Genomic DNA, 14564 nt, shown 5'->3' with positions numbered 1-14564 from the left:
TGATTTTGGAATAAGGAACTTCCTTCCCACAGACCTAATCCCTTGTTGGTGTGGAACCCAGTGCTTTTATTCTGGAATGAGAGTGTCAGCATGTGGGATTCATCAGGAATGGATCCATGGATGGAGGAGGTTAAGACGGGATATTAGGAAGAAATCCTTCCCTGTGAGGGTGGGGAGGCCCTGGCACAGGGAGCCCAGGGAAGCTGTGGCTGCCCCTGGATCCCTGGAAATGTCCAAGGCCAGGCTGGATGGAGCTTGGATCACCCTGGGCTAGTGGAAGGTCTCCCTGCCCATGGCAGGGGATGGAATGAGATCCCCTTAAAGATCCCTTCCCACCCAAGCCATGCCATGGTTCTGTGGATAATCCTGTACCTTCCACCTGATGCCCCAAAATCCCCTGGGAGGGAAGGGCTGTGGAGGGTGTGTGGTTCTGTGGGGTGATGATCTCAGTGGTCACTTGGTGATAAGTAATTCACTCCTTCAGATTCTCTGCCCTTGGTGGTCATAGCTGTTGTCATCTCATTTTCTCAGCCCTTTGCACTAATTAATCCTTAATTTTTTTAAAAGAGTGATGTTGAAGCTCCACTTCACCCCACCCTTCCCTTACCAGTGTGCCTTCTCACCCAGCCTGAAGCTGGAAGCAGTCACAGCTTTGCCTCCTCATCTCATGACCAAAAAAACCCCAAACAAGGCGGGAGGCTCAGACTTTCACACACCCCAAGGCCGACAATTCCGTGGTGAGCGGGGCTGCTGCTGCTCCGTGCCCATGAGCAGCCCCGGGGAGGGGGTGCACAGGAAGGGCTCTGTGCTTATCAGATCTGTCTGTGCCTCACCTTGAGCTGCCTCCCTGTGGGGAGGAGCCCTCCTGCTCCCCTTACCTCTCCTGTGCTGTGGCAGGGCACTGCTGGATCCCTGCAGGATGCTCCAAAGCCACAGCTTCTCTTCCCTCCCATCTCCAAGGGATTGCCATGGGGAGGCTGCTCTGGTGCAGGTGGCTGAGCACAGCTCACCCCAGGATTGCTGCCTGCTGGGGCCTTTCTCAGGCCCTGTTCTCCCCGTGGATCGAGACCCTTGATTGAGGGAAAATCAAACCTGTGGCTGGCTGAGGGAAAAGTGAGCTCCAGATCTTCACAGCCTTTAGAATCCCCGAATGGTTTGGGTTGGAAGGAACCTTAAAGCCCAAGTTCCAGACCCCTGCCAGTTCACCTCCCACTAGACCAGGCTCCTAGACCAGAAACACTTTATGTTTCACCAATAAATATCCCATTTGCAGATATACTGGATAACACCTTTATCCTTTTGCAGACCCCTATATCCCAAATATTTGTTGTTTCTCAGTGGAGCTGATGGTTTCCTTCCACAAAACCCTTCATTCTGCTTTCAGTATAATTTGATTTTCTTGGGTTTTTTTGTGTTTTCATTTATATTTTCTTTTTAAAAACCAACCAAAACCCTCTGGTGCTTGAAGGCAAGATGTGTCCTCGCTGCAGAGCTGGGATTACAGCAGAGCATAGTGATGATCTGAACCAGATCTCACCAGGGATTTGAAGTCCCATTAGAGACTCTTGGGCTGGGGCAGACGAGCCCAGAGGGAGAAATTTTGGGTGAAGGAACTCAAGGAGCAGCATGACATCAATGTGGGCAGTGCTGCTGTTCTTTTTGGCTTTGGGATGGTGCTGTTTTAGGATTTTTAGGCTGTTGAGCAGCAGGAACAGGCTGGGCTTTGATGGTTTGTGTTGATTCACTTAAATAAGAAATCTCTCATTCAAACAGAACCTCACAGCTCTCTGAGTTTCAGCTTCTGTTTCACTCAGGTCTCCTGGGAATTTTCTCTGGAGCTGTGCAGATGTTTGCATGACCACAGGAAGTACCCTGTCCTTAAATATCCAGTGTGCTGTGACTGTGGATGGGTCCCAGATAATGGCACTGCTCACAGGACTGGTGATCTGACAGCACATGAGGGAAACGAGTCAGCCAAAACAAGAGCTTGGGTGGGTTAAATTCTTTAAAATACATTTTTTCCCTTGGGACTTGTGGGAATCCAAGTGGGGAGGCAAAGCTGGACATTGTGGGTGGTAAAAGCCATGACCTTCCATGAGCTGGAGCCTCACCAAGATATTCCCTTTTCACAGCCCTGTTGGGCCCCTGGGAAAACGGGAGATGAGTTAAGAGAGTGGTTCCTTCTCACAATTCCTTATGGCACTCAGTCACATCACTGTGTTCATCCTGCCTTTGCTGGTTGCTTGGACTTTTCATTTTCTTCCCTGAATTTGTGGGGGAAAAAAGTAAACTTGAGCAAAAACGGTGTTGAAAATTATTACCTTGATGACTGTAGCTCAACCTCATGGTGAGCATGGAGGTGGACCATAGTGACCTGACCTCCAAGGAACTTCCTTCTCTTCCTCCCTTTAACCTCATGGTGGCTCCTCTGGGTAGCCCAGAGCAAACACTGGCCCTGATGGGGTCAGTGTGACCTGAGAGACAGGAACAGAGCTGGAAGCAGGAACCAGAACCAGGTCTTCACCTCTGAGGCAATGACATTACTACATTTTATCTCTATTATTTTGTGCTCATGGCTTTACATAACCAAACCTTTTTTCTAAATCAGATTTTTTGGCCACAGCTGTAGATCATGTAGATCAAATTCTCAGAGTTTATCACCCCAAAGGCTGCAGCTCCTCTGCCCTGACTTAACTGCCAGCATGAAGCAGGCACTGCCCTGATGGATCTAGCTTATTTTTGGTCATGGTGTTTATCAAAACATCTCTGACAAGATCTTAGCTTTTTATTTTTGTGTTGAATGGGATGGGATCATATTTGGGTCACTCTCTGGAGGTTGTTTTTAGTTATTGAGGTCTGAGGAGCAGAGTCCAGCAGTGCCAGGGGTGCTCTGTGTGTGCATTTACACCCCACGAGCTGGGCCGAGGCTCGTTTTTAACAGCAAAGTGAAAAAGGAAGTAAAAAGTGCAGTAAAATGTGTCAAAGCTGCCTTAACCCCAGCAGGAAAATCTAATGAGTTACAGAGAAATGGGGACTCTGCTCAGGATGTTGAGCAACTGTGTGACAAAACAGCAAATAAAACAGTGCTGGTAAAAGAAAAGATGTGTGAGAGGACAAAAATTCTGCTTAGGTAAGAGAAGCTGTAAATCAGCCCTTTTCATGGCCAGAAGAGATCTCTGGGATTCCATGGATGGCTTGTGGTGATGGCAGAGGATGAGGAGGGCACTGGAAGTGGTGGAGGAGACGTGGCCTGGGGCAGGGGTGGCTGGGGGTGTCACCTGCCCCGAGGCTGGGGCACAAATCCTGCAGGAGGGAGGGACAGCCAAGGGTGTCCTCACGGGAAATGACGTGGAACTAAAGCAGGGAATTCATCAGGGATATTGGGGTGCAGGATGGGATATGGGATGGGATTGGGGATGGGATGGGATGGGATGGGAAGGGAAGGGAAGGGAAGGGAAGGGAAGGGAAGGGAAGGGAAGGGAAGGGAAGGGAAGGGAAGGGAAGGGAAGGGAAGGGAAGGGAAGGGAAGGGAAGGGAAGGGAAGGGAAGGGAAGGGAAGGGAAGGGAAGGGAAGGGAAGGGAAGGGAAGGGAAGGGAAGGGAAGGGAAGGGAAGGGAAGGGAAGGGAGCTGTGCTCCCACTGCTGTGCCAGCTGTCACATGCCAGGGCAGCTCTGACATGCACAAATCCCCAAGGAAGCTGCTGGGTCTCGTGCCCGAGGGGGATGAGAGGCTGTGCAGCTGGGCTGGGAGCACGGGGAATGTGATGGGAGCGGGGCAAGGTGGGAGCAGACCCAGAACTCTGCTTCTCCCTGACCCCACCACCCTCACCCACCTTGTGCCATGTGTGAGTAAGACTCCCAAAACACTCTGTGCTCATTCTGAGCAGCTCAAGCTCCCCAAGCACCCCTCAAACCACCCCTGAGGCTGCACTCTTGCCACAGTGGCTCTCCTTTGGCCCAGCAGGAATTAAAACTGATTCTTTGCCTAAAAGCCACTTCTCATTTCAGCACAGAGCCAGCCTGGTGAGGGCACTGGCAGAGACCTCAGTGCTTGCTGCTCAGTGATAACAATGCCCTGGGGAGGGCAAACAGAGGAAACCCTTCCTGCAAAATAAAGGGGATATTTTGGGGGTTTTTGTTCTCGGTTACATTCTCATTCAGATTCCCATTCCAGTGCTGCACACCAGATTATTCAGATTATTTTAGAGACTCAGAGAATATGCTGAGTTAGAAGGGACTCCTTCCTAAAGATCATTGAGTCCAGCTCATGAATCCTGAGATGCTAAAAATACAGGGGCATGGCAGAAATACCCACAGCATGAAAATCCAACTCCTGGAAATCTAAGGAACATCCTGACTCTGCACTTGTTGGTGGCAGCATCCCCAGGGGCCTGTGAGACCTCAGGGTGTCCCCAGCAGATGCCACCTGGAGCAGAGGTGCCCTGGGGGAGGGCAGGGAGGTGTCCCCTGAATTCATCTTGTGTCACCAACCCTGACCATTGCACCAACCTCCTGCAGAAAAGATAATTAACACTCATTTGAATAAGCCCCGTTGCCGTGGCAGGGGGGAAGATGCTGCTGCACCCACGGGATTTTCTGGGTGGAAAATTTTCAGCTGCTTGAGGTTTCTGTCACTGAACAATTTCTGAACTTCTGACACCGTTTTATGTAACAACCTTTTCTCCCTCAGGAGCTGAAAGTGACTCTGGGGGGGTTGGACAGGGCCACCCTGGTCCCCTCCCATGGTGGCCAGAAAGGACAGGGATGGATTGGATTCCTGCAGCTGGAGGAATTCCCGTTATCCTGGGAAATCTGTCCCTTTGACTTCTGTCCCCAGTGCAAGAAGAAGAGTAAAATAATTTCAGAGAAGCATGTAAAATGTTCTAAAGGCCCTCAAGAAGCATCAAATCCAGGTGCTGCCACATGTTTATGTGTATTGGTGATGCAGGGGGGAGAAAGGGCCAAGAATCAGATTTTAAAACATTTTTAGAAATGATTGTTTTATTATATACAACAGGAAGTATAAAAATAAATATTTTTTTTTGGGTCACTGTGAATGTGCTTTGTGGTTTCCATGAATTATCAGTGCTTGCTCAGCCATCAGGCACTGGCTCAGATTCCTGTAGGGAAGAGGTGGTGGAGTTTTCTTTATTATATGAAAAAGTTTTTGAAAAAAACCCAAACCTCTTGTGTTCTGGCACTCTCTGGGCTTCACGTCATTTTCCTACAATGTGTATGTCCCTTATATAAATTATAAAACAACATTTGCATAAATAAGAAATGATACTGGCACAGTATTTTACATTTCCAATGTTCACAGAAAAGTAACATTTTACAAGAAGGTGCAAATGAAATACCAAAGTCAGGCCCAAAATCTCTGTGGTTTGAATTTAAAGCAAATATTATCAACAAAGCATCCACCTTTGAGCCTTTCTTAAAAATCTCTTGTGGCACCTTTGATTTTGTTTCAGGGAGTTCGCATTACAGAGAACTTTGGGAAGGTTTGGATCCTCTGTTTGAATCCTGCTGCTGTTTGTGGGGAGTGGATGTGATGGCCCTGGGTCAGTTATCAGTGGAAAGGAAATAATTTGCCCCATTTTTGGTGAAAAGAGGATCTGAAAGGCTCGATGGACACCTGGCTTGAATAAATACCCTCCAAGCACAACCACATGGTTCAAAACCCAGGGCATGGCTCTAACCCTTGTCTTTGCATCCAGAAGTGGGAACTGATGGCAGAAAAATAGTGTGTGGGATCTTCACTGGCTGTGATTTGGGGTGATGGCATTTGCTACACCCCCAAATGAGGCTTCATTAATTATTTAAATGGGAAGTCCTTTGGGGCCACCTTCTGCTCCTCACTCCGTGCTCAGCGTGGCTGGAGCAGGCTCTGGGCACTCTGGAGAATCAGTCTCTGCTGAATTGTCTCGTGCTTCAGAAACAGAGAATTTTGTGCCATCCAGTACTTTTTAGGATCAAATTCTTTCTGCACAGCAAGACTCCAGAATCTTTGCTGTTTCTTGTTGACCAGGACATGGTGCCATGTTGTGACAGTGGGGCTGGTGTCACCTCTCCCATGGGTCTGTGACCTCCTGCTGTCCAGCTGAGGAATAGAAATTCTCCTATTTATATTCAGTGAAAATTTGCACCTTAAGTATTAAATCAACACATTCCTGGTCAGGTTTGGGGGGAGGCAGGAGGTTTTGTTTATTCCAAGCCTCACCAAAAGCAGAAGTTTGAATTGTTGTTCTCAGTGTCCTGAGGGAAAAAATTGTGTCAAAGGCCAAAATGTAATGAGTGTTGGAAGTGCTGGCAGCAGTTTGGGAAGGGCAGCTCTAGTATTCCGTGGTGTCCTCACTGAGCACATCCCTGGAGTGCTTCCTGCCGTAGCTGAGGTGCTGGAGCTGGATGCTGTCCTGCAGATCCTGCCTGGAGAGGCGTCTCCTGAACTCATCCGTGGTGAAGTAGTAGATGATGGGATCCACGCAGGAGTTGAGGCTGGCGAGGCACAAAGCCACGGCGTGGAACACCGAGATCTGCATGCAGCCCTCCCGGATCTGCCTGGTTTTCACAAAGAAATCCAGCGGGAAGCTGATGTGATAAGGTGCAAAGCAAATCAGGAACACCAGGGCGCAGGTGAGGATCATCTTTAAAGCCTTTTTCTTCTCGCCCAGGTCCCGGGAAGCAGAGTGCCTCTCTTTTAGTGATAAGATTGTCTTCCAGGAGCAGTACAGGACGATGAGCAGGGGGGTCACGAACCCCACCAACTCCGCTATGGTCATCAGCGTGATGGAGGTGGGGAGGTCGAGTTTCTTGATGGGAAGATCCACAAAACAGGTGTTTTTGTCATCCTGGTGCTGCATCCTGAGGAGTGGGAAAGGCAGGCAGCCCACACAGACCACAACCCAGCCCACGATGCTGATGTAGACATCACAGACACGCCTGCAGTCGCTGAATTTGAAGGGGTGCATGAGGAACAGGTACCTCCTCACGCTGATGCACACCAAGAAGTAGATGCTGGCGTACATGTTGACGTACTTCAGGTAGAAGCAGAGCATGCAGAGACCTCCTCCAAACTCCCAGGTGCCCGTCAGGTAGTAAAAAATCCTCAGGGGCAAGGACAGCACTTGTGATAAGTCAGCAATGGCTAAATTGATCATAAATATCACGGCCCTTTTAGTCTCTTTCATGTAGCCATAGAAGACCCACAAGGCCAGGGTGTTGCCGATGAGCCCGGGGATCAGGATCACCGTGTAGGTGACGGCGTAGTAGGGCTTGAGGTCTGGCTCGCTGCAGTTGGAGCTGTTGCTCATGGTTGTGCTCCGGCTCCGTGCTCAGCCCCGGCATCATAACCCGTCCATCCCGCCTGTCCTGCAGCCAGGGTGGCCTCGGGATCCAAAGGGAACAGCCCAGCCCTGGAATCCGTGTGCGAGGCTCCGGTCACCGGCTCATCCTGGGGAGTTTTGGGGTGGGGGGAGTTAATTCCAGTCCTGCCCTGCTCATGCTCCTGGTCAGAGCTCGCTGGGGTCAGCTGCAGGATGGGCAGGAGGGATCCACACCGGGAAAAGCATTGCCATGTGCCCAGGTGGACAATTCCTCACCAGAGCTGTGTCACTGTCACCTTTTGGGTGGCATTTCAGCCTCTTCTCTCAACGCAGGGGTTCAACACCTGACGGGGCCCCGCAGCTGGAAGACAGAAAGGTTCACTCACTATTTTACTATCTTATTTTATATTTACTATTTTGCACTATTTTATACAATTTCTTACTTACTCGAGACATATCCTTACTTATAACTATAGGAACATAAGTTTATAACTTTTCTATTTAATGTCTGTGTACCTTTATCATTACATTGACCCAATCTCAGGCTGCGTTGTTGGGAGATGGGAGGGAATGGAGCAAGAGTTATGGGAGAGCTGGAAAGAGCTGGAGCATCTCTCCAGCAGAAATCCCTGTGGCTTTGGTGGTGATCAGCTCTTCTGCTGCCCTGTCCAGTGGAGGTGCAGAACCACCAAGGAATAAATAGAAACCATGTTCATTTTCTGCGGCAAACCTGGGGGTGTTGCTCTTCCTGTGTGCCAGGAAACAGTGCTGGGATGCTCTGGTAACCTGCCTCACCTCCCAAAAACTCCTGAGGGAAACACTCCCCTGGCTTCCCAGGAAAGCCCTCAGAGCATTCCCACCCTCCCCAGCTGCAGGTGACAGAAGGAAATCTGCTCCTCGTGTAACCCATGTGCACACAAACCACACAAAATGGGGTGGAAGTACCAGGTCAGTGGTTTTCACCAAACCAGGGTCAACTTTTTAATTTCACCTTAAAAAATAGGGCATGAACCGTCCTTTGCACAACTACCTGCTTTTCATCCAATTTGACTTCCTCACAGCTGCTTTTTCTAAGCCTGTCCTTACCCACCGTGCACATCTGGGGCTGTTGGTAATACCAGAACTGGTTCTAAGGAGGCTGGAGGAGGATTTTATGTAAAACTGCAGGCCAAACAGGTGATGTTATCTGAATGTGTCAGACAAAAACCTCAGCCAGATCTGATAAATCTAGAGGAAATTCAGATCTCTGCCCAAGCCCTCTCAGGTTTGCCTTCAGCTTCCACATGAAGAATTATCCTGCAGGTCTAAGTGGGAGAAGTCTGTAGGTACCAACCCAGATGCCAAAGGCACATTTACTTAATCTAAAATGTTTTAATTCTTTTCATTTAACTTTTTTAAATTTTAAAGGTAAAATTACATCTGCTGCAGTCCCTGCTGTTTTTTTTTCCAGTGCTTAGGTACAAAAGGTACAAAAAACATTTATTAATGATGTTCAACACTTTTTGGTGTAATGGCACCAAAACTTTGAAGTAGATTTGGGTGGAAACAGAAAATCTGTCACAAAAGGAAACGTATTTACTTTTGTATTTTCTCTTGGCAAGGAGACTGAGATGTCTTCCTTCCTTCCTTTTAAAGAGAGAGCATCTAACTCAAGCAGTGGAGTAAAATGACTTGTGAAATGATCCTGTTATGCTTCAGGAGTGAAAATTAATAATACTTTTATTTTAACAGTTTTTCTTATCTATTTAAACTAGCTTGTCTCTCCTCTCCTGTTGGCAGGGGGTCCTGACACCCACACTTGATCATGCTCCTTTTCCTCTGGCTGCATTCCCAGGTGGGAAAACCATCCTTAACTCCACCTCTGGGCCATGGGACACACAGAGGGAAGGACAAACTGCTCCCCCAGCCCTTCCACACATCCATATCTTATTTTTCCTGCTGCCCCCCAGCTCCTGCCCTTCCCCATCACACAGCAACTTTCCAGCCTGGCCCTGGGGCAGGGAGGCACTTGCAGCACTTTCTGCCTCTCCCTGTGGCATGAAGGGGCTCAGCCAGGGCACCCAGGGGCACCCTCGGAGCTGGGGATGGGGTGTAAAAACTCAGCAATGTGAGAAATGGCGTTTTGGAAATCCCAAGCAGCAAAATCACAGAGTTCAGCCCCATGTGCTGTGTAAAAAACCAGCAGGATGCTAAAAAAAATCTCCAGAAAGAGGAAATTTGGGGTTGCATGCTCTGTGCTTGCTTCCCCCTCACTGCAAGGGGGTGGGTGACAGACTCTCCACAGACACAGCCTCCTTCTCCCCTGAACAGCTTTTCCCCCTGATTTTTCCATGGGTACCCCCCAAATCAGCTATGCTGGGGCACTGGATGAAGATTTGTGCCCAATGAAACAGAGCAGCAGGTAAGAGTTGCACATGGCAACTCTTAAATCAGCTTTCGGAGCTGTTAGAGCCCAAAATCAGCTGGTTAGAGCTGGGTACATCCTGGGTAAAGCATTTCCCATGTGCTGGAGGACCCTAACCCTAACCCAGAACCCCTGCAGGGGCTGGGGGTGTGGAGCAGCACCTTGCCCTGCTCACAGGTGGGCTCTGCCCCAAAGCCTCAGCAGAGCTCAGCAGTGTCCAGGCTCCTACCTGAGGCTGCTTAGAGGTGCCCAGTGTGGATCCTCATTAGGAAATCCGGGGGGTTTTAACTCCTAAACCCCTCTGGGTGTGGGGGAGGCTTTGAGAGCAGCTCCTGTGGCTGCTGTTCTTGCTGCTCCCTCTCGGAGCTGGGATCTGCCAGCACCTCCTGCTCCTCCCTGGAGCCAGGTGGATCAGCCTGGATGGATCCTCCACCTGGCCCAGGTGAGCTGGGGGTGCTCAGTCCCTCGTGTTCAGTGTGGGATGTGTTTTAAGAACACCCAAAATCGGTGTCAGGGGCACAGCAGCAGCACCCTGGTGCTCCCTGCTCACTTACCCTCCTGGGGGAGCTGGGCTGGGCTGGGCTGTGCCTGGCACCTCTCGTGTTGTTTTTCCTTCTTCTCCTCCAAAACCTAAAATGAAAGCAGAACATGCACAGGGGAAACATCAAATGGAAATTCAGTTTCCTGTGCGAGTGAAGGCGGGGTGAGGGTGGCTCAGTCCCTCCAGAGGGGTTCTGTGGGGAGGGGAGAGCTGGCCCAGGCTGGCCTGGGCTTCTCCCGGTGCCCACTTGGTTCTCTGGCTCACCTGAAATGCTGCTCTCCTGCTTTGGCAGGGAGTAGAATTTACAAGGTATTAACTGAAAATAGGGATGCTAAAACCAGAAACTGAATGTTATATTGGGTTGGTTTTTTGTTCTTTTAACGAATGACAGAAGAAGAGGCTCCTCTGCCTTGAAGTCGTTTCCTGGTAGATATTTGGGATTTATCTCTGTCAAAGTGATGTTGCCCCTTGCTGTGCTAACTAAATTCCAAGAATATGAAGGGAAAAAAAATAAATTCTCTGGTTTAATGCCATGTGAAATACTCTGCTTTTGCCTTTTAATCCTTTCAAAAGCTCTTGTCCTCCTTTGTTAATATTTATCCTGGTTAAGAAGGGAAAATAACCCAGAGCAGCAGTGCTGTGTGTCAGCCTAATCCCCCACCCTCCTTCTCCCTTCCTGGCACACCCAGATGTCCCTGGGAGATGTTTCTGGCACCAAAGTTGGGAGTTATCCCCCCAAACCATCAGCACACAGCGCCCAGGGATGCACAGCCACGTCCCTGTGCTGTGATGACCCTGTCCTCTTCCTCCCTGGTTCTCGCAGTCAAATGGAAATTGCCCCATGGAAAATCGGTGTGAGGAACAGACCACTTGGGAAAATTCATGGGACAAATAGAGGGAGACAAACCCACGGGAAAACGTGGAGCAGTGGGAATTGGGTCAGTTATCCCCGTGTGGGGAGGATGGGGCTGTGTGACCTCAAAGGCTCCTGACAGACGAGTCCCATCCCAGGTGGTGCTGGGTTTGCAGAGGCTGGAGTTGGGGTTAATCCTTAAATTCAGCTGCTCAGTTAATGACAGCAGAAAACACAGCTTGAAACTTCAAGGCTGGGTGTTCTAACCTCAGCCATCCCCTCCTCTCACTCGGATGCTCAGAGCATCCCATGGGCACACACAGGAGCTCTTCCATAAATTATTATCTCCTTACCCATAGCTGGGCTTCCTCTGATTCTCCCCCCTTCTCCCTGCTCACTTTGGGAGTTCCAGCAGGTCTGTGGTGGAGCCAGGACCCCCCTGGCTGTCCCTGGGCTGTCCCATCCCCTGTCAGCACTCCCGGCAGAGCCGCACTAAATCTATGGCACAACAACCAAAAACACCCAAAAAACCCCAACTGAACCCCCCCTCAGCCTACCCCGAAGGAAAAACCGGCACAGAGAGGAATTCCAGCCCTACCTTTGCTGGCCCTGAGGCTGTCCCGGAGTGTCCCCACGGCGGGTCCCTCCCTCGCTGTGCAAAGCAAAAGCGCAAGTGGCGGGGAGCGGCTGCGCCGTGGGGAGCGGAACGGGCACGGTGGGGTCCCTGCCCCTCATCCTGCCTGCAATCACCCGCTTTCCTTCCCTCGCCCTGCTTCACACCGTGTTTGTTCGGCTGCTGATGGTGTCGGGGTGTTTTGGGAGCAGCCAGCGGTGGGGGTAGGACCCCGCAGCTCCTGGGGACAGGGACGCGCTGGCAGGTGCCACCCGTGTGCCACCTCTGGGACAGGTGTAGAGCTGAGGGAATGAGAGGATTCATGGATTATTTTCCCTCCCCAGCTCGCTGGGAAAGGTTCCTTCCCTCTCACCTGGATGTTCGCGCCCCTGTGCTGCAGTCCCGGTGCTTTGGGGGGGATTCGGGGTCCCCCCGAAGCTGATCGTGGGCAGACTCGGGCTCCCCAAAAGCAGCGAGCTCCATTATTATCCCCTCCAGGGGATTCCCGCAGCTCTCATGGAGCTGACCGGGGTGAGAGCCAAGAGCTCTTCTTTTCCAAAAGTGCCACAAAGTGGTGTCACCTACGGCCACCTCCCTGGGCCATCGTGGTCCCCGGCCATCGGCAGAGGGCAGAGCTGGCTGCGCTTGGAGTTTGAAAAGCAGCACTTCCCTTCTTATCCAGAGGAGGACTCCAGCTCCAGGAACATCAACAAGAATTCTTGTTAAGGGAGCAATGGTTCAGTTGGTTATTTTGAAAAAGTCACTTTGCTAACCATTTTCAGAGAAGTTCTGCAGAGATTTGCAGCTTTTCAATTTGTATTTATTCATTTTTCTTACACATCTTCCCAGGAGAACAGCATACATACATACATACATACATACATACATATATATATATATTATATTATATTACACCTGCTCCCTTAAGGCATCATTGATTTTCTCATATCACCATTCCAGCTTAGGGTTTGTAGCTCTCTCCACACCTTTTTATGGTGGTTTATTAATGGTTATTAATGGTCCTTACAGCCTCGAAGGGCACAGGGTTTGTCACCCCATGCTGGTCAGCCCCTCTCTAAGGCTCTGTGGATCACATCTCCCAAAAATGCAGCTGTGTGCCTGCTCCAGCAGCTGCTCCTGCTGGTCAAAGCTTCCAGCTTTATTCTGGAGCTGTTGATGACTTGATGGGCCTTGATTAAAGTGGGAGCCAGAGCTTTTCAGCAGTGTGGGATCTTCTCTGCAGAGTTGTTCCTGTGGGGCAGGGCTGGGTTTTGGACTGGTGTTTTTGGGCTGGCAGCTGTGGGGGTTTAGTGCTGAAAGGAGGTTCCTTGGTGCTGTGGTCTCACTGAACTCAGCTCATGTCAGTCCTGGGCTGTTTCCCTAATTTCAGCAGGATCTGGGATGTGAAACTTTCCCAGCACCTCCCACCAGTTACCTCTGCCGTGCTCTCATTTATTTCCTCTCCCCAAAACTGTGTGATGTGACATGCAGGGGTCCCCAGGCTCTGCCCCTGCTCCACCAGCGCTTCCCTGTGTGACCCTGGCACCTCCCTGTCCCCCACGAGGGTTGAGGGGGGTGGTTTGGAGGTGATTTTAATAGACAATAAAACAAAGGCCAGTCCCAGGAATCACCAACCCCTGGGTTTGGGGGTGGGCTCCTCTGCTTTCCCCACTCCAGCACGTGATGGGTTCTCTGTTTCACTTCCATTTCCACAGCAGCCAGCCTGGTATGGGAGGGCAGAGCCTGAGCTCGGGGCAGGGAGTGGATGTAGGGTACTGAGGGAGATTTTATTTGAAAACCATCCTGCAGAGCAGCCCCAAATCCTGTTTTGCTGGTGCCTTGCTCTGTGTGTATTGCCACCAGCATCCATCCCATTTCCCATCACTCCAGGAGCATTCCTGGGGTGTGGGGTGGGAACTGAAGGTGCCTTTACCAGCAGCCAAGTGCCAGTCCCAGAGTTCTGCTGTCCCCTGGGAAAATCCTTTCTGGACCCTCCAATCCTGCTGTAGATGAGGCCAACAAAAATCAGGAGGCCTTGGAGCTGGGCATCAAATTGCAAAGCAATTATTTTACAGCATAAAGTCAAATTTTAAAATTGTGTTTTTCTCTTGTATTGATTATATGTATTTCTTTCTTTACTTACATTTGTATCTTAGAAGGATTGGAAGTTCTCAGTTTATCTAAGCTTGTGCTTCATGACCTTGTAGGTTCTCCTCAGAGAGAACCAGCTGAGGTCTTTCTGATCAGCACTGCCTGTCTTTAATAGAAATAATCCCTGGGAAGAGGTTTTCTGTCTGTTCTCCACCGGGCTGGGGCTGTCCCAGGGGAAAGGAGCGTGTCTGAAAGGGGGAGCAGGCGCAGGTCCATGGATGCAGGGCTCGTGTGGAGCCAGGGGTGCAGCCACGCTGCTGACACCAAGCTGGGGGCTAAAAACTGCTGGATTTCCCTCCCCTGTGTGCCTGGAGCAGGGAATTCTCTTCAAAAATCAAAAAAACCCTGCAAAGGGAGCAGGGCTGGGCGATGGCGTGGCAGAGTCTGCCGGGAAGGATGTGCTGGCTGTGCAGGGATGAGGCTTTGGCTGTTCCTTGGAATGCTGAGCACCCTCCCAGTGCTGAACGCTGCCATGGCATCCACACAGAATTCCCAAATCCTCTCCCCTGAGCCCTGAACAGGACCCTGGGGCATGGGAAGGGTGATGGACACACCTGGGGCTGTCACACGGTGCTGTCCCACCACATCCCTTGGGCTTTGCAGGGTGTTGCTGGCTGAGCACATGAATCAGAAAATTGGACTGGGGTCTGATGAAATCATGGCTGTCTGGAAAACTGCTC

At 50.5% G+C, this 14564-nt stretch overlaps 1 protein-coding gene across 3 annotated transcripts; it reads right to left on the bottom strand.

The window, feature by feature from the left end:
- Positions 1–4983: 4983 nt before the first annotated feature.
- GPR174 (G protein-coupled receptor 174) lies at positions 4984–12347 on the bottom strand. 3 transcript variants are annotated; one of them, XM_086850430.1, is made up of 4 exons: positions 11719–11795; positions 10281–10356; positions 7599–7683; positions 4984–7450 (listed from the first exon to the last, which is right to left on the bottom strand). In XM_086850430.1, exon 4 carries the CDS (start codon positions 7308–7310, stop codon positions 6333–6335), a length of 978 nt encoding a protein of 325 aa, XP_086706556.1. In that variant the 5' UTR covers positions 7311–7450; positions 7599–7683; positions 10281–10356; positions 11719–11795; the 3' UTR covers positions 4984–6332. The 3 variants fall into 3 exon arrangements, with proteins under 3 accessions (XP_086706556.1, XP_086706555.1, XP_023781708.2); XM_086850429.1 differs by lacking the exon at positions 11719–11795 and adding an exon at positions 12107–12347 and having other exon boundaries at positions 4984–7683; XM_023925940.2 differs by having other exon boundaries at positions 4984–7683; positions 11719–11791.
- Positions 12348–14564: the final 2217 nt, after the last annotated feature.

This window comes from Cyanistes caeruleus, chromosome 14, assembly GCF_971803275.1.
Source record: "Cyanistes caeruleus chromosome 14, bCyaCae1.hap1.1, whole genome shotgun sequence".
Classification (NCBI taxonomy): domain Eukaryota; kingdom Metazoa; phylum Chordata; class Aves; order Passeriformes; family Paridae; genus Cyanistes; species Cyanistes caeruleus.
Note: the sequence above shows the minus strand (reverse complement) of the source record. Positions and strands in the feature narration are given on the sequence as shown.

What these genes read in the sequence shown, in the direction of transcription:
- GPR174 (XM_086850429.1), bottom strand. Translation starts at nt 7,310, where the DNA reads ATGAGCAACAGCTCCAACTGCAGCGAGCCAGACCTCAAGCCCTACTAC.